General features: G+C 43.6%; 1 protein-coding gene across 2 annotated transcripts in view; it reads right to left on the bottom strand.

The window, feature by feature from the left end:
- SLC66A2 (solute carrier family 66 member 2) overlaps nucleotides 1-18,616 on the bottom strand; it is a 54,465-nt gene that overhangs the window by 3,308 nt on the left and 32,541 nt on the right. For both annotated transcript variants that reach the window (XM_066992036.1, XM_066992037.1), the window contains one exon: nucleotides 15,956-16,172. In XM_066992036.1, the coding sequence (XP_066848137.1) occupies nucleotides 15,956-16,172 (217 nt within the window). The remainder of the gene's footprint in view (nucleotides 1-15,955; nucleotides 16,173-18,616) is intronic.

Below are 18,616 nucleotides of genomic sequence, written 5' to 3'. Positions count from 1 at the left end.
GTGCTCTTACCTCAGCAATTACAGCTTCAAATGCCGTGGCTATGAAGGTACATTTTAGACATCCAACATTTTAAAATGCCCAGCTAGGATATTTGACTCAGAAGTGCTCTGTAAACATGACTGACACACGCTGACAGCACTGACCATGAAACAAAGTAATCCAGTGCATGCAAAAAAATCAGTTAATCCCAGCTTCTTCTTGTGTGTACAATTTTGTGCTCACACCATGTCAAGTAACAAGATACACCTGCTCCCTCATGCACGCACACTTTTTTAGCATCTTGTAGAAACACAATAGCATCATGTTATTTTACCATCATGTAGAAACACACGTTTCTGATAGATACAAGAAATCTTTTCTTATTGAAGAAAATAAAAATCTAAAAACCAGAAAGACAGACTGTCCAGTAACAGGGAAAGAGGGGAAATCACGTGTCTGCAGCTGTTTACCAGAAGGCTGAATATCACCAGGGATTTTCATCAAGGACACAGTATAAGAACAATGCCCACCCAGACTTCCTTTTAATTAGCCATCTTTGCTTTTATCTTGCTGTATCACCGAGACACCTCCTGTCCTGCAACCCAGCTCCTGCTCTCCTGCATCAGAAGAAGCTCAGGGGAACAGAAGCAAGTTCTTCAAACTTCACACAAACCAGTTTTCTTCTATGCCTTCAACAAAACATGCACAGCTAGTTCCTGAAGGCTGTTTCTGAGGTTAATGTGCTTTAACCAGAGAATTTACAGAGCAGCTGGATAAGCGGCAGTAGACAAAAGCTTTGTAGTTCTCAGTATGAGCATTGTGCATGATTTGTTGTAATTATGAACAATTATGTTTTGCCAGCACTGACTTCAATTCAGCAAATGCAGTCACGCACACGCAGCAGGTTAGGACAACATTCGTTTCCCAAACATTCGGTCAGGGAGCTAGCACAATTTTTGTTTTGGACACAAGTACACAATGCTGTTTTGCAAGCCAAATGCTGCAGCCTGCTCTCTCCCCAGATGGTGGTCAAGAGCATCAGTTTATATTGACTGAGTGCACTACAGAAACATAAGCTTTTGTAACTCATGTCACCCCACTGACAGCATAAAACAACAAGTCTACAATGTTACAGACCTTCCAAAGAGAGGCTTTGTGTGGAAGTGCAAGGAAGGACATGGGGCTGAGTGAGCAGTCACTCCCCACTCAAGGTAATTCTAAAAATTTAAATAAATAATCAGAGAAGAAGGAAAGCAACTGCTGAACCCACAGCATCATCTGTGCTCAGCGCAAATAGCTTGCGCTACCTGCCTTGCATCCATCCCCAGTCTCAACAGATCGCGTTACGTCCCACTTACAGGAGGTTTACATGTGTAGGGGGTGGTGGAGATTGTGTGGGATTTTAACTGGGGAGAATGGTGAACTGTGAGGGTAAGAAAACTGCCACTTTGCTTGCAGGCAGCCAAGATTCCTCCTCCTCTGATTTTAAGCTTGTCAGTGTTTGCTGGGCAGCTGATCACAATTTAAAAGCGTGGCTGGGGACCGGCACTAGAGGTGCAGTACATGCTAACCTTGTCAGGCCGGACAAACTGTATGTCATCAACATAAAGTTAATTTAGGCATGCCACCAAAGATCTGAATAGGAATTTAACACACGTGGGCTGTTTGTCATATATTCCACATGGAGAAAGCTAGCCAGGTTTTAAAAATGACCCCACAGTGCAGTGAAGACGTGGAGAAAATGCACATTGTCAGGAGGTTTATAGTTTTAACAGTTTCAACACCCAAAGAAGGAATAATCACTGGGTGAAACCTTATGGATACCTGCAGTTCAGCAGTGCCTTAGGAACTGAACTCTAGATACACACTTCTTCTGGTTGTGTCACACATTGTGCTGAGTTCTGTATTAGGCTTACATGGAAAGGGTTTGCTAGCTGAGGGGGCTGCAGGGGGGGCTTCCATGAGAAGAGTCCAGAAGTTGCCCCATGTTAGATGAGAGGCAGCTACAGCTGGCTCCGAAAGGGACCTGCCCCTGGCCAGAGCTGAGGCAATGAGCAATGCTGGCTTCACCTCTTTGAGAGCACGTTTAAGAAAGGCTAAAATATGCTACACAACAGCAGCTGAGAGGAGTGAGAAAATCTGAAGAGAAGCAGCCCTGCAGCCCCCAAGGTCAGTGCAGCAGGAGGGCAGGAGGTGCTCCAGGCACGCAGCAGCAGTTCCCCTGCGGCCTGTGGAGAGGCCCCTGGTGGAGCAGGCTGTCCCCCTGCAGCCCATGGGTCCCACACGGAGCAGATCTCCACGCTGCAGCCCCCCCGTGGAGGAGCCCCCGGTGGAGCAGGTGGATGTGGCCTGGAGGAGGCTGCGGCCCATGGAGAGCCCCCGCAGGAGCAGGCCCCGGGCCGGAGCTGCAGCCCGTGGAGAGGAGCCCACGCAGGAGCAGGGGGTCTGGGGGGAGCTGCCGCCCGTGGGGGACCCGTGCTGGAGCAGTTTGCTCCTGGGGGATGGACCCCGTGGTACGGAGCCGTGTGGGAGCAGGTCTTGAAGAGCTGCTGCCTGTGGGCAGCCCCCGCAGGCTCAGTTCGGGCAGGACGGCATCCCGTGGGAGGGACCCCACGGGGAGCAGGGGCAGAGAGTGACCGTGAGGGAGCGGCAGAGACGAAGCATTAGGGACTGACCGCAGCCACCTGGGGGAGGTAGAAGAGGGTGGATGGGGGGAAGGTGTTTTTGGTTTGGTTATGGTTCTCACTACTCTAGCCTGTTATCAGTAGGCAATAAATTACATTAATTTTCCTTATGCTGAATCTGTTTTGCCCATAATGATTACTGGCGAGCGATCTCACTGTCCTTATCTCAACCCATGAGCTTTTTTCATCCTTTTCTCCCCGTCTTTTTGAGGGGGAGTGAGAGCATGTTGTGGTGGTGCTGAGCTAGCCATCAGTGTTAAATCACCAGAGTTTACTAAAGCAAACTCAGGGTTTTGCTAGAAAGCCACCTGTAAACTCAGCAGCTTGCAGTACCAACTGGGTAACTTGGTACATATTTCACGAGCCTTTGCATGTTCTCGAGTCCCTCTCTTCAGCTGGTATATCAGATGCTCAAGGAAAGCAGCAACATGCCTGAGGTGTTCACTGGGATCTGGCAAAATGCTCTATACATAAGAACATCTCAATTTGTCCTTTTCAAAAATTATTTTAGAAACATCATGGACAGTTTAAAAATCTAACAACAGCAATCAAAAAACATACGTCCTTCCTCTGTTGAATAGCTTGAACGAAACCTGCAAATCACCAAAGGACTATAAGAATACAAAATAAAAACACACAAAATTCTAGGTGTTCCACAAACATTCCGTATTGCAGCTGCACCTAGCTTGCCAGAACCCAGGGTTAACGCAGAACAGTGACGGGAGTGCCAGCTGCTCACTCTCCTCTGCTTCCCTCGAGTAGAGACTTGGTCTGGATGACAGGAGCACGTACAGCACAGATCTGAAGGTGTGTGGGGTAGCCAAAAACAGCTTGGCAAGGAAACAGGGACAAACAAGAAGTGAGAGGAGATGAAAAGCCCTGGAGGAAAGCTGGTAAGGTACCAGAGGCTGGTTGGATGAGAAGGGGAAAAAGAGGCTACAACAGTGCAGGGGATGACAGGAAATGGAAGAGAAGTGCAAACTTGTGGTACAAGTCCTTGGGAAGAATGCAATAGTAATGGTCCTGCCCCCATACTTAGGCTGTGCAGTTGCTTTGTCCTAGCTGCATACACCATTCACAGTAATGCAAAGGTGCGTGCATGATTCTGCACGACCAACTGCGTGGTTATACCATCACTGCTCTCCTATCTCCACCTACTGTTTCACTTCCAGATGCCACGCTGTACAGAAAAGCCAGTTTTTATCTGCAGCTTCTCAATATTGCCCACTTGCTCGGGAAAGGGAAGTTATTCGTGATTTTTTTCTTACTTTTGGAGTAGAAAACAAAGAAAGCAACAAACCCTAGTCAGATCAGCTGCCATCTTACCTGCCTCGGAAGAAAAAAGAGCAGAGTGTCTGTGCAGAAACGTGGTTTTGTTGACCAAATAAATATTTTTTTTCAGTTGGTTGTGGGGAAGGAACAAGAAAAAGAGGAGAGCATACCTGAGCCTTTCTTCCACTGCTCTGCTGTAACTTCCACTTGCTGAATGAAGCTCCAGTCCCTTCCTGTAAGATGTGTGGGGCTCGATTTTAAAAAGCCACCAATATGCCAAAGGGGACAACTCACAAGTCCCTCAGCTTTCTTTCCCTGCAGGATTCTGCATGCCATGTGCAGGATCACAATAACAGCCTGAACTGTTACACAGAGCCACATGATGCAGCAGCGGCTCTAGTGCAGGCTGTCAACAGCGGTAAGCAAGCCTTCTGCCTGGCTCTGCATCTCCAAAACACCATGCACCAGGTGCCACCAGCTGCCAGATCACAGCATCACAGTGCAAGAGGAGCTGCTGCGCTGTTAACGCAGATGAGCTTTGCTGGAAGAGGCAGGCAGGCCCCACTGTCACCACTGCCCAGCACTGGACAGCTCAGCACATGGAAGCTGCACACAGCAGACTTCCCAACCTGTCTCACAAAGTCTAACTTCACACTTGATCTTCCTGACACCTGCAAAGCTGCACAAGTGAGCTCAGCTTTGCTGTTCTGTGCAGCACCAGGTACACAGCAAAGCAGGATTTAGGAGTAAATAAATTCGTATCCCTCCAGTAATAGCGTAGAGCCACACCGGAGAGGCATGGAAGGCAGGAAATGTTCACCTTGTTGATATGAAGGATACAGTCATTAGGAGAGCACAGTGTCCATTCTGCTCTTGGCACAAACGAGTGAGTGGGTTACAGGTGTGTAGAGCCACAGAGCAGTTTGAAGAGGCAGAAAGAAACAAATGGTAGCATTTGGTTCTGTATTAACAGAAATGCCAACTAGAGGGGCAGGAGGAAGGAACTGCACAGAAATAGATGATATAGCCAGAGGCCAAAACAGACGTGAAGCAAAAATAGCGCTTACCAGTAATGTAATATAATGTAAAAGTAGTAAGTACTGCAGTGCCCAATGACAACAAACCTAAAAGCAAGCACCTTCCTTAGATCATCATTTCTGATGACGACTAGGGGTGCGTTGCTAAATTCTATTTTTTAATATGGTAATATAAAAATGCCCTACAGTGCTTCTATTCTGTGCCACTGAGTACATTTCATAAGGACACTGTACCAATATCATTTTCTAAACAAATAAATGGCATGCTGGAAAACAGCATTCATTTTTCTCAAGAAATGAACTTGCCTCATTCAGGTTCCTTGTCCTTTGTGTATTAATTCTGAGGTGACAGCAACTAGAGATAATGTCTGAGTACGTCACTATCTACAGTCAGCCAATGAATCATAATTTTTAAAGAATACTCACCAAATTATTCATGTGTAGAAAGAGTTTGAAAAGTGTATTAAAAAAAAAAAACACGTGTTTCTTCTCTGTGAGTAACTGTACAAAAGTCTGTGTAATTTACACAACAGTGAGACTAGCCAGATATTTAGGCTCAACACCCATCCCGGCCCCATTATCCAGGACTCATTCTGCTGGAATCAAAGCTTTTCAGTTTTTTCATTCCTTCTGCTCAAAACCTGCCTGTCACCATCTCAGATCTTTGATTTTCTGCTGGAGTCTGTTGAGCATACTCTGCTCAACACTAGCCACTTCTTGGTCGTTACACCTTTCTTCTGTCTTCATCTGGAAGAGCAAAATTGCAAAGAAGATCTTGTAGAAAAAACTACACAAGAAGCCTCCTCCCTCCCCTCCCTACTAAACCACTCCGTCTTAAAGACTACTTGCAACCACCTATCGAAATAACTTACAAACTGTGACACATTAGCAGAGCTGCAGAACAGCAGTTTGCAGAACACGGGCTGCTACTTGGCACCAACCTACACAAAAACAGAAACACGGCAGCGCTCGCTTCCTGTTTGCTCTGTAGATTTTCTCACATCAATGTTATGACTGCGTATTTGTATCTTAACACACAAACCCAAAAATACCCTGCACAAAGAGAATCAGACATTAGACAGTGACTTCTGCTGAGAAATTCTGTAGTGGTTTGACCAGACATACCGGCATAAATAGCAACAGGAGGTACGTGTTGCCCTGATGTAATTGCATCCTGCGACTGCCACAAACTTGGTGCCTACTGTGCTCAGACAGTCAATGATCACAAAAATCTTAACAGTTACATTCAATAACAGAGAAATGAATATGATTTATTGATCTTCATATACTTCACAAGTTGTTCTTTTCCTTCTGTCTCAGGCAAGTGGACCTTAAAAAAAGGAGAATTAGCTTAGATTCCTTTCATTGAAGACTTAGTGGAAGGTGACCACAGTTTCTCCAAATCACAGCCAAGAGTTAGACCAAGACACAGGCAATGCTGGATTCAAAGTCTGATTTTTTTAGATTGCCACAATTTCTGGCATTTATTCATATACTGGCAGCTGGCTTCCATATATGTTAAAAAATGCAACAGTTCTTGGGATATAAAAGCAGAATAAAGTCATTTCAGAGCTGACAAGCAAGTATCCCCTTTTGGGGATAAGGTCCACATGAAAATAGCTTTCCAATGCATGTTCTGAACACTGCATTTGCTCTTGGGAAGTGAGGAAGAGGGGACAGAAAGTCTCTCTCTTGCAACCTTTTAAGCCGTTACCTCCCCCAAGCCATTTGCATGGGAATGTTTGGAAGAGAAAGCAGATTCTGTTACAATACCCTGACTCTGGAAAACTTTCAGCTCCCATCTGCAGCTCCAAAATAAGCTACTTAGAGAAGACAACAAGTATCCCAAACACTGCATTTCAATCAGAGGCTGGCCTGCCTTCAACAGTGAAATGCAAAACCGGAAAACATGAAACCCTAATGGCATGGTATTTTTAACACTGTACAAAACAAACAAAAATCAGTAAACAGAGCATTTGTTCCTAACAAAACAAACAAACAAAAGGCTTAACAAAGAAGGAGCTTTCCTGATGCTAAGCTAATCACACAGCATGCCAAAAGTTATTGGCGGGAGTGGGGGGGAGCAGCTTTGGGATCAGATATACAGAGGCTGAAGTTCGAAAATCTGGGAACTAAATGTGTCTCCAGGTCCTTCTGGGTAAGCAAGCATAGATCTTGCGTTTTAAATATTGCACAGCCAGCTAGGAATCCAAGCATGAAACTGTCTACCAGTCCTACATGCCCTGTCTTCAAGAGAGCTCCTTACCTCACTTTTCAACAATCCCTCCAAAGCTGGAGCAGCACTGACAGTCTCCAGAGGGAGCCACTTGTCCAGCCCCACACTGCTAGCAGACTTGAGAAGAATGCAGCAAGAGAGATGCGGCATTTATTCTGGGTCTCTGGAGCTGAGTTGAAGCCTCATCCGTAAGTAATGGATACCACAGAAGGCTAAACACAAGAGCAAACTATGTGAAAGCTCCCGTAACTTGCAAGGACTGTAACACTTCACTTAGGGAAGATGGAATGGAAGATTTCATTCTGGAACACCATGAGGCAGATAAACGCAGAAAGATGTAGTGAATGTTTGTTGGTAGCTTTTTTTTAATACATGCATTTTATTGCAGGCACACAAATAAAAAAAGTGTTATATATAAAAAAAAAAGGTAAGCAGATATTTGTCAGTTATTTCTCCTCATGAACACCTGTTTCCTAAACTCCCAAGAGCAGCAGGACGTCAGGCATTTTGACACTGCTTAGCACACACACTCAGAAGCCAGTGTTTGTCAGAATAGATCTACCAAAGGAGAGTTAAGAGGAAGCTACAAGACATGCAACATGGGGACTGTGGATGGTCCAAGATCACTGCTCTGGCGATTTCAAGCAGCTATGCCTAAAGATTAGTCTGTAAGGATCCCTGACTGGTAATCCTTAACGTCCACAAAGCATTTCTAATGCGTTACAGCCTTTGGCTACAAGATGCTGCAGGAAGAAGGGCAGCAGATCTTAACAGCCTCAAACACCCTCAGTCTGCACAGCAGGTGTTAAAGTAAACCTCTCCTGTGGATCAGAGGAAAGACTTGAACCACATCTCACACCAGTGCCCTCCTTCCAGGAAATGGAGAAATGGACGCTGGCCAGACTGCGAAGCCCAGGTCTGCTCAGACAACTGGCACAAAGATGTATCAGAAAGACTCTGAGTTTCTGCTCCCGATGGGTTTGGAAGTTGCAAGAACTGTCAAGACAGGGAACTGCTTTCCTCAGGTAAAGGGGCTGGGAAACAAACCACACCTTGCACTGCTCACAGTACAGTCTGCAGCACTGTCTGCCACCACCACAGAGCCCAGTAGCATCAGTTTAGTGGAGATGGTCTACAGCACACCTGAATTACAGCATCCTTTAGGATCTCCCTCATGAATTTGTTCTGGAGCATTTGTCCCCTTTACCTCTCTCTCACTCCCCCTCAAGACACTGTAATCAATGGAGCTGTGGGCACAGCTGCTGGCTCATGCTGCTGTTGATGCTCTCACACAGCCCATCTCCAGCAGTTTGGCACAGCCAGCTGAATGAGCACACTTGCCATCCCCAGGGCCGCACACTGCCCGCTGTGGCACCTCAAGGGCCGCCCTGTACCCCCACGTCACATTTCCCAGCAAAGCAAATCAGCCCCCTGCACAGAAGTGCTGCAGCCTGCCTGCTTGCAAGAGGGACACAGCTGCTGCTATCCACAGGGCTGCTGCTAGGAACAGGGGAGCAATGTCTGTGTGTAATGCCCATTAGAGTCTTTCATTTTATACTAGTGTTGGGACACAATCAATTTGAAGAGGGATAAAATCCAAATGCAATCCAAAAGGGACAGACATCCCCTAGGCTAACTTCATCACCAAACTCTTTCCCATCTCCTCCTTCGCCCAGTATGAATCCTGTTTTAGGAAATTCTCTAGCACAGGATTTAGTATCTGAAGGGACAGTTCTTCCACCACTACTGTGAAAGCTTACATGAAAATGCCAGGACGCCTTTCTTGTCATTTGATTCCATTCCCTTATGTTCACATATACCATTTCCAGCCATCCTCCCTGGAACAAATTATAACCCTACCTTTGAGCATCATTGAAACAGCTTTTTTTTGACAGCAAGTTTCATTTCTTTCATCATCCCACTCATGAATGTTACAAGCACTTCTTTCCCTCTTTTAGCTTTTGGGCAGACCATCCAGCACAGCAGACACAGCACTGCCTGCTCTTCTTCTCTTTGTTTTTCCCTCTGTATCTGAGGAGCAGGGACCAGATGCACCATTGCAGGTCAACTTGAAACAGAAAATCCCATCTTCCTGCACCATTCTGCAAAGTCACTTCCCAGCCTAAATTCCACTAACCCATTTTTCCTGCTATTCTACTTCAACTATTTACCACTTAAATCTCTCACTACTGTGTTCACTTTACAAGTCTTCATCACATTCAATATCACCACTCTGGATATTTGCATCCTCACATCTCAATTTACATTTGTCCCAAGCAGAATCTCGTTCTACTTCCATTCCAGTTCCCTTATCTCGCTTGGTCCTACTGCATGGAGGGGGGTAACTCTGTAGCCACGTAAGCAGACAAATCATCCTTCTTATACAACTGGCTGCTGTGAACAATAGCAGAATAATCCAGGTGCTGGAATTTCAAGAATCAAAGCATTTTTCTCTCAAATTTGTTAGGTAGCAAAGGAACAATATATTTTTTAGAAAAGTTTCCTCTCTCAGGTTCCTCTAATAAGACCAACTCTGACCTTATGTGATTTGGCAAGACCTGGCCTTAATTATGCAAAATAACTTGCATGAAACTTCCTCGCCAGCAGAAAACAGTGTGACCAGACTTAATGGAATGCTTTTGTTACAGAAGTACAAAAAATTTTCTCTTGTATTTCAAATTTTCAGGACACAGAAGAAAGCACCAACTGAAGAGAGCATTGCTTAGACACGCAGGCAGTGCTTTATTCCCTTTAATGTGATGAAGCCTTGAACTATTTGTAAAAGATGAATGCTTTTGGTTTGAAGTCATTTTCTTTGAATTTGCTTTTTGAGCTGATAGGATTAGGTGCCAGGGAAGAGAAAAGAGAAAAGAGGTTCAATATGTACAAGAGCTTTAGCAATCCATACCATGCTACAATCAGGATGATGCGTAAGGAAGCTGATACTGCTGCTCATACACTGTCAGAAGTGCTGGAAGGGCGAGGGAAGGAAGGTCTCACACTCCCTCCTGTGTTTTTTTTCAACCCGCCTCTTCCTTCAGTTCCTGAAATTCTTACATGTTGAGTACACAGGGCACAAAGAACCGTCTCTGTGTGACTGCAAGTCTCGAGAGAACAGCTCTGGGGAGATATGCAAGGCAAGAACAGAGGTGAACATGGTGCTGGCCCCAGCACAGCAATCTGCAGGCAACGTGTCCACAGAAAGTCTGTGGACACTGAGGAACAGAACAGGGAAAGGAAAGGACAATGGACCAAGGGCAGAGAAATCACAGGTTTGCTGGAACTGAAAAGAGGAGAGAAGCTGTTTGCTTCCAGGGATTGGAACAAAATGGTTTTCAAACTATCTGTTTACATGCTGAGAGAGGACTCCATGCCATTCTGAGTGCACTAAAGAGAGACCAAGCCTGTTTATTTTCCTGATGTAGTAGCTCTTAGAAGAAGCTAGAAATCTTCTGAGGACTTACACTTGCTTTACCCACTTAACTCTAAAGAAGACAGATTCAGAAAGGGAATCTGATGTTTCTGGTATTCATTAGAACCTCAAATGAAAAGGTGAAGATAGAAGAGGTAAAGAGAGAAGTGCTAAGCCTTCCAAAATCTTGTCCATCTTGTCATGAAAACTCTTTACTGGCTACTCCATGAATTTTTGCAAACCTGGATGTATATACAAAGACCAAAAGCGATAATCCCCAAAGAATATTTTTGATAAAGGTCACTATAAAGGACAATGGTAACCCGCTAATTGGTGCTATAGTAGTGAAAGAAGGAAAGTCAGCAAAGCAAAATGATGAAAGAACTAAAACTTCCCCAGAAAAATCGTATGAATGCTGTTTGGAGCCTCAGAAGCAATGACAATGATTTTAGCAGACACATGGAGAAAACTAAATATCTGACTAGAAAGAAAGAGTATCTAGGAAAAAGAATACTACCACAGAACTACAGCAAATTATAAGAACAGCTTAAAACAACCAGTTTGTAAGTACCCTGACAGACAGTTTTGATTAACTTCATACAACAGGAAAGGCAGTGAAACTACAGAATGGCCTATACAGCATTAAGCTAAACACAAACCACTTTTAAGAAGTGCTGCTGATTTCGCATTTACCCAACATCTTTCTGGCTCACGCTAAAGACCTTGATTTTTCCATTTGCCTCGGTCCCACATCTACCTTTTTATTCCTAATTATTCTCTGGAAAACTGCTTTCTCTTCTGCGCCTACAATTAGAAAGACTCTCTTAAACAATTAACTCTCTTCAGTGCTTTCATTGGTTAAAGTCCCGGATGAGACACAATGCATTACCAACTCAGGTAACCATCACATTTGACAATGTCTACTTTAGAATTTTGATACAGGCATCCTTTATTCCTACACTCCTATTCTTTTTGATTTTGCTTGCATCCATGCAAGTTCTGGCAATGAGAAACAAGAGCTGGGATAAAAACTAACAAACAAACCACAATACTGCCACTGACTGCATTCTCCTCTCTTCATTTTCCTTCTTTTCAGCACTTTTTAAATCCTTTTCCAGTTTATTTCTCTTCCTCCTTTACTGAACTTCCCCAAAGAACCACAGATATTAACAAAATTGCTGTAACAGATGTTGATTGCATCTAACATCTCTTTTCAATGGAACTAAATTTATTTATTAGTTAAGAAGCTAATGTATAGTTCGTGCCTTAGTGGAAACATCCACAACTCTTGCCAGTTCTCTCTAATGTAGGGTTTATGTTTCCTTTTAAACACCAGAACTCCAAAGATAAGAACTCGCTTGAGTTGTTTTACCTACTTGCTGTTCAAAAATTCCCTCAACCTAACTCAGCAGTACCATTTTTAGAGCACTTGCCCAATATGCTTAAATGCAAAATCTCACTAGTGTAGGTGACCAGATACTGGTTAGCCATTCCTAAATAAAGCCTTCTACATGTGTTTATCATGGCACCTGACTCACCTAATGCAAGCAGAAAAGTCTAGCAGCTTTCCTTAACCTTAATGGAATTTGGATAAAGTGAGGACTTGTCTTTGGGACAACCCAAAGAAAAGACTTCCTCAGAAGCCAAAAGCTTTCCTTAAATATGATGTAGAGCTGCACGTGTCATAAAGGAAAAAGCTATAGAGCAGTACTGAGTAAAAGCAGCCTACAACAAAATTTTATCTCCCTAATAAATATCAACTTGTATTTTTTTTAAACTTGCTAATCACAGTGACCTACATCGCACCATTATCTGATTGAACGCCATACCGAGTTTTTCCTCGTTCAGCCTTTTCAGGTCAGCCTTCTCAAGACAGATTGATATGAACAGAACAGCAGGCTAATCGATTGTGCCAGCTGTCTCTGTGTGTCAAAGGTTTGAGCCTTCTACTCAGTGTTGGCCAAACTTGGCAGAAGATGTGCAGAAAGGTGGTTCCTCTCAGGCAGACTGAAAACTGGCAAGAAGAGGGAGACCTGGGGAACAGAGGACCACCACAGCCCTTCCCTGGTTCTGTGCCTGTAACCCTGCAGCCACACACGTGGCCCTGAGCCAGGCACAGCACTTTTGCTGTGCTGCCTCTTGCTTTGGGTGCAGCTGGGTTAGTTGACAGGCAAAGATGGTCACTGCCAAGTGATTTTGATGAGCTTTTGTGAAAAACCTTCAATGATGGTCAATTATTGTCCCAGACAAGGCAGGACAGTGGACAGGAATGCAAAAAAAGAAAAAAAGAAAAAGAAAAAGGCTGCCCTGAAGCAAACCCACCCCCTGTGCAGTACCAGGGTTAACACATCCCTACGTAGGACAGCACATCTACAGCTTTTTCATAGCATACAAAGAGGCACAACCTCCACACTCCTCCTTCGGTACAGGCAGGTCTAATGGGATTATGAAGGGTGCATAACAACACCAGTGCCTGCATGTGCCTGAGCCTCCACAGAGATGAGATTCTTCCCACCAAAAAGCACACGACTCCAACTGCAGAAGTTCTGCAAAAGCTGCTTTCCCCATAAGGATAGGATTCTCTCAGTGAACTGATCGGGAGGTCCCTACCTTTGTGTGCAGCAGTGCTAGATCTACAACGTCCTCCTCCGGTGCCTCACACTGAACACGGCCTTTTCTCTAAAATGCAGCATATTAGAAGGGGAAAGCAACTATAAGTCAAGTATCTCAGGAGAGGGGACACAAAGATAAAAAAGCGGGGAAATTCTTGTCTGTATGGCTTTTGTCCCAAAGCAAAAGCATTGAGTAATACCAGGAGCATCTGATCGCAACTGTAGCAGAGTTGGCATCTCTGCCTCTATTTTGTTGGTTTACACTTAGGAAAGTAATTGTTTGCTGAAGTAGAAAAGGACTCAACATATCAGCTGCTCTGTCCTATTCTACCCTAATTCAGTGACAGATGCATGTTGCTGTTTTCCTCAGCCAAGCCATGAGGACGTTCAAGGAACCCCTTCTCATACCCCAGTAAATTTTGTGATGCACATCAGGGACACGGGCTCCACTTGCGCAACGCAGGTGACAAAATTGCTGTGGTTTAAAAAGTTATCACCTCTAACCAAGACATAATTGTCCAGAAGGTCACTAAATAGACTAAACAGAGCAGCTAAATTCTCATCGCCCTCCCCATTAAGTTTAAAGCCACAAAGATACTTGAAACTCATGTATTTTACTTTGCCACTGAGGACTGCTACGAGAATACCTGGCAGCCAGCCATTATGGCCCAACTGACAGGCAAAGGCTCACCAGCTCAATTGCTTTTGACGGTGTAAACATCCACATGCACACTATTTCTGCATGGACTGGTAAATAAATCCCTGCGGGCATCAGCAAGTTCATAAATTCAGCCCTATGAGTAGCCTGACTGGACTGCTGCATGCTCAGTTCTGTCCTTCCAGAACTGGTGTATCTTCTCTGACATGCTTTTAGACAGAGAAGCAGGCACAGGAAGGGAAGTTCAGAAGAAAAATTTCTAACAGCTCCTTCAAGAGGTGTTAAAACTCTAGCAGAAGGCATTCTAACAGTAGGAAGAGCCTGGTAATGCTTACCATTAAGACAACTCAGTATTGCATACTGCTAGAAAGTATAAGTGGTTCTGGCAACATACATAAAACTACAGTATAACCCGAGAAAAGAAAGATGAACATCTGCATTGGCACGAACATAAGTACGTGTACAATAAGTGGTAAACGGTCTCATCAGTACCCAGGCCCATCAGTGTCCGATGTCATGCAAAGTACTGCTTTGGGAGTAGAACCCAGGGGAAACCCATTGGCACAGCTGATAAGGAGGGTGGCTACCTTTGGACCTAGTTCTGTTTGATGGCAAGGGAATGAGAGCTTTTATGCTGTTTTCTCTTGACTAAACACAGCACTCTTCTCTGAAGCAGTTTTAGATGAGAATTCTGCAAATCTTTGCTTAATGCTTTACATGGAAACACAAAGATTTTTTTTCCTCCTTTTACGAAATAGCATATACAGGAGACTGGAAAACTAAAGCTCAGATCTCCAGAGAGGAACTAAGGAAAAGCAAAACACTACCTGGCAGCAGCTATTATAATATGGCATTATGTCATTACAACTCATAGATAAAAAACATACAAGGAAAAATCAAACCAGCGCATAAACAAGGTCTAGCAGGTAAATTGTCTTCTGGATATCATGGGTACAGACAATTCCAAGGCATTGTGTGCATGCAAAATAATCAAATGTTTTGGAAGAAAATCCTGACTCTGTGCCAAATGAACTCCCATTCAAAAAATGCCTTGAGCATCAAAGCAGATTTCTAAACATTCCCTCAAAAACATTTCAAGCTGGAAAAGAACTTAAGTAGCTAACACAAGTGTTTTCAAGCCAAACAAGCAAGGGAAACAATATCAACACACAAAGGACATAATTACTTTGAGCTGAGAGAGGTGAGGGGTGGTTGTGTGTTGTGACCAAAGTAAAAATTAGGCTAGCAAGCTTAAAATCAATGAAAGAGAAAGTATTTCAAAACAGTGAAGGAGAAGTCAATCACAAATGACCAAAGCACTTAGTGAATTGAATTTGCTGCTGAACTGTTTCTACAGACCTGTCCACTGATGCACCACAGTGAATCTTTCCTCTCTTAAAGGTTTTACAAGTTGCCTTTGCAATTTGGAAACCTTCGTGTTAACACTGACATATCCAATAAACAGTATGAAACAATAATCTAGTTTAATGCCTCAACAGTGGGCACAAGATGAAAATTTTCCGTCCCACACTTGTTTACGTGACTGTAAAATTCTCTTGTTTGAGCTTTTTCAAATATCAGTATTTTTAAATACACTAATCATTTATTACGTAAAAGTGATAAATAAATTTGTGAGAAATAGTGATGAGCAAATATGTGAGTTACTCTTGACAGTCACAAGCTGCAGACTCAAAATACTTTCTCTTTAGTCCATTCCTAATCAGAAGCGTGGCACAGCTTGAGTTGAACTACAATATGTTGCTAATGGCAAAAGCAGTAGTTTTACACATTTATTTTAATAAAACACATTCCACCTTTGAACTGCCCAGCTGGACTTGAACAACGGGTCCGACCTCAGCGGTGTAAATGAGGTCTCACTGCCTTCAGCAGTGCAGCACCAGCTTGTGCTGACAGAGGACCTACTCCAACAACTGCTGTATTTTCAAGCAAAATTTAAAAAGATGACGTCGTCCCACACAGAAAGTATTATACCCACACAATACAAAAGTTTGCCTACACACACATGCACACACTTACTTGTTTTATTTAAGACAAACACCATACCTCATTCCTTCTGTAGACCTATTCTGGTAGTTACGGTAGAGCTGGGGAACACCTAACATAGCCTCGGTGAACACTGCAAGGAAGCCCAGTGTTTCCACGAACAGAGATGAGTCAAGCCAGAGGTAAGTGATGTAACCGGTGACGCCAGTGAAGGTCAGGACACACTGCACGTAGTCTGTAAACTTGCTCCAATGCCAAAAATAGTTCAAGTCAAAATCTGCAACAGAACAGGAATTGAGAACCGATAAGCACAAGCAAGACACTGTCAGCCTTTGGGGATGGGGAGAAGCAGAAATAAGAGGAAAGGGATTTAAAAATAAATAAATAAATAGATAAATACATTAAAAATCAACACATATATATAAATAGAAAAAATAAAATGAAAAATAAAAAATAGAAAACTTGATTTGCAAAACATTTTTTGGTGGGGGTGTTCAATAAGGAAACAATAAAACAAAGATTTGCAAAAGCTTTATTTTTAATTTAAATATTACTTCACAAAAATTATTTTTTTTTAAGACAAACCTTTGACCTTCAGGTATGAAACAAACTCTGGAGATGAATCTGACAGAGTTGGCATAGGAAGTGCTCCACATAAAAAACTTCACAATACCAAACATGGGTCCCAAGCACATCAATGCAAGCGTGCTTTCATTTAGTACCATTATCTTTAGCTTCAAATTGCCTGAATCCAGGCTGATAGAAGGTCACTCGAAGCCCACAGCTCTGTACCTTGGTGTGGTACTGCTGCCTGCAGCAAAGGGCAAGCTGCGATGCACAGGCAGTACAGGTTTACTGAGGAAGATGCAAAACTGTGAAGAGAATCCAACCCGGAACAAGACCTCCCACAGACATCACCATTTTCCTCTCCAAGGGCAAAATGTACTTTTTCACATTTGTACTTTGCCAGCACAAGTGAGTGTAGGGTTTACATTCATTTTTACACCTATGAGAACACTATGCCACGAAACACAATGCTCTCTCTCAAGAAAAAATAAGACAAAGAACAAACCGAGTGTGATATTTGCTTACACGAACAATGTACCACTGGAAGATACACATTTATTTTATTGATGAATAATAAAATATACAAACCCATAGTCACTGACAGTATAGAAAAACAACAGCTTAATTTCCAATAATAAAAATTCTGAAATAACTGTTCATTTGCAGCTGCTGTTCGTGTCTTGCTTTCTAAGAGCACTTTAAGTTAAAAAAGCTGTTAGCCTGGTGGACGCTCTTTATTAACTAGTCTCCCTTTTTTAGTACTCGGCAAAACCATGCCTCAAGACAACTACTGCACCCAGTTAAATCCTTTCTTTGCTATACAAAGAAAAAGGCAAAACCAGCCAGAAGCCATACCCAACCTGTAGCATAACGCATTTTTGTACGTCAGCCATCACCTGCGTGAACTACACTACATTAAATAATCATTACATTACACTGGCAGAGCCACTGTCAATGTAACGTTGACCTTCAGTATTTTATGGCAGTGGCTCCTCAGCCTCAGAGTTCACTTGCAGGGACATAAGACTAAATAAAAGGTAGTGCTAGTGCTGGCACAGCCAACCCAGCATGCGAACATCACGCACGCACTTCTGGAGCTCTGTGAAGGCTTTTGTGGAGGTGAAGGAAGAACAAAACAGAAAGCAGAAGAAAAAGGACATCACAAGACAGCCATAACCACCAAGGCAGGAAATACATTATTCATTTTACTTTACCACATTAAGCACAGCATAGCCAGCTGGTCAAAAGAGGTGATTGTCCCACTGTATTTAGTGGTGGCGTGGCCTCGCCTTGAATACTGTGTACAGTTCTGGGCTCCGCAATGTGAAGTGAACGTTAAGGTACTTGAAAGCATCCAGAGGATGGCAACAAAGCTGGTAAAAGGGCTGGAAGGCATGTCTCGTGAGGAGAGGCTGAGGACATTTGGTTTCTAGAGTTTGGAGAAAAGGAGGCTGAGAGGCAAACACATTGCTCTTTACCACTTCCCGAGGAGGGGCAGTGGAGAGGGAGGTGCCCATCTCCTCCCCCTGGTAATCAATGAAAGCACACGTGGGAATGGCACACAGCTATGCCAGGGGAGGTTCAGCCTGGACATTAGGAAAAATTTCTTTATCATGAGAGTGGTTAAACTCTGGAACAGGTTTCCCTGCGTGGCGGTTGATGCCCCATGCCTGTCAGTGTTCAAAAGATGTTTGGACAATGTCCTCATTAATATGGCTTAACTTTTGGCTAGCCCTGAAGCCGCCAGGCAGTTGGAATCAATAAACACTGTAAGCCCCTTCCAGCTGAACTATTCCATCCTACGCTATCCTTATTCTAACGCTAATTAGCAAGAGGGAGAACAGAGTAAAATCACTCTAATTTTCCCACTATGCACTCAGCTTCTTGAGCAATACCAAGCAAATGGCCTGACCCAACAAGAGACCTGACACTATGCAACTGTTAAAATAGCAAGAGACTCTCTGGGACAGAGGCATTTGGGCTTACAATGGGGACAGAATAACGAGCAGCAGAAGAAAGTGTACAGAGAGGAAATCTGGCAAGGCTATGGATCGTTTTAAAAAGCAACCTCCATTCTAGAAGAGGAGAGCTACTAATGGCTTTGGATTAAGACATAATAGCTACTTTTACCAGATTATTTCTTTAAACCCTGGT

This window comes from Anser cygnoides, chromosome 2 (genome assembly GCF_040182565.1).
Source record: "Anser cygnoides isolate HZ-2024a breed goose chromosome 2, Taihu_goose_T2T_genome, whole genome shotgun sequence".
NCBI lineage: Eukaryota > Metazoa > Chordata > Aves > Anseriformes > Anatidae > Anser > Anser cygnoides.
Note: the sequence above shows the minus strand (reverse complement) of the source record. Positions and strands in the feature narration are given on the sequence as shown.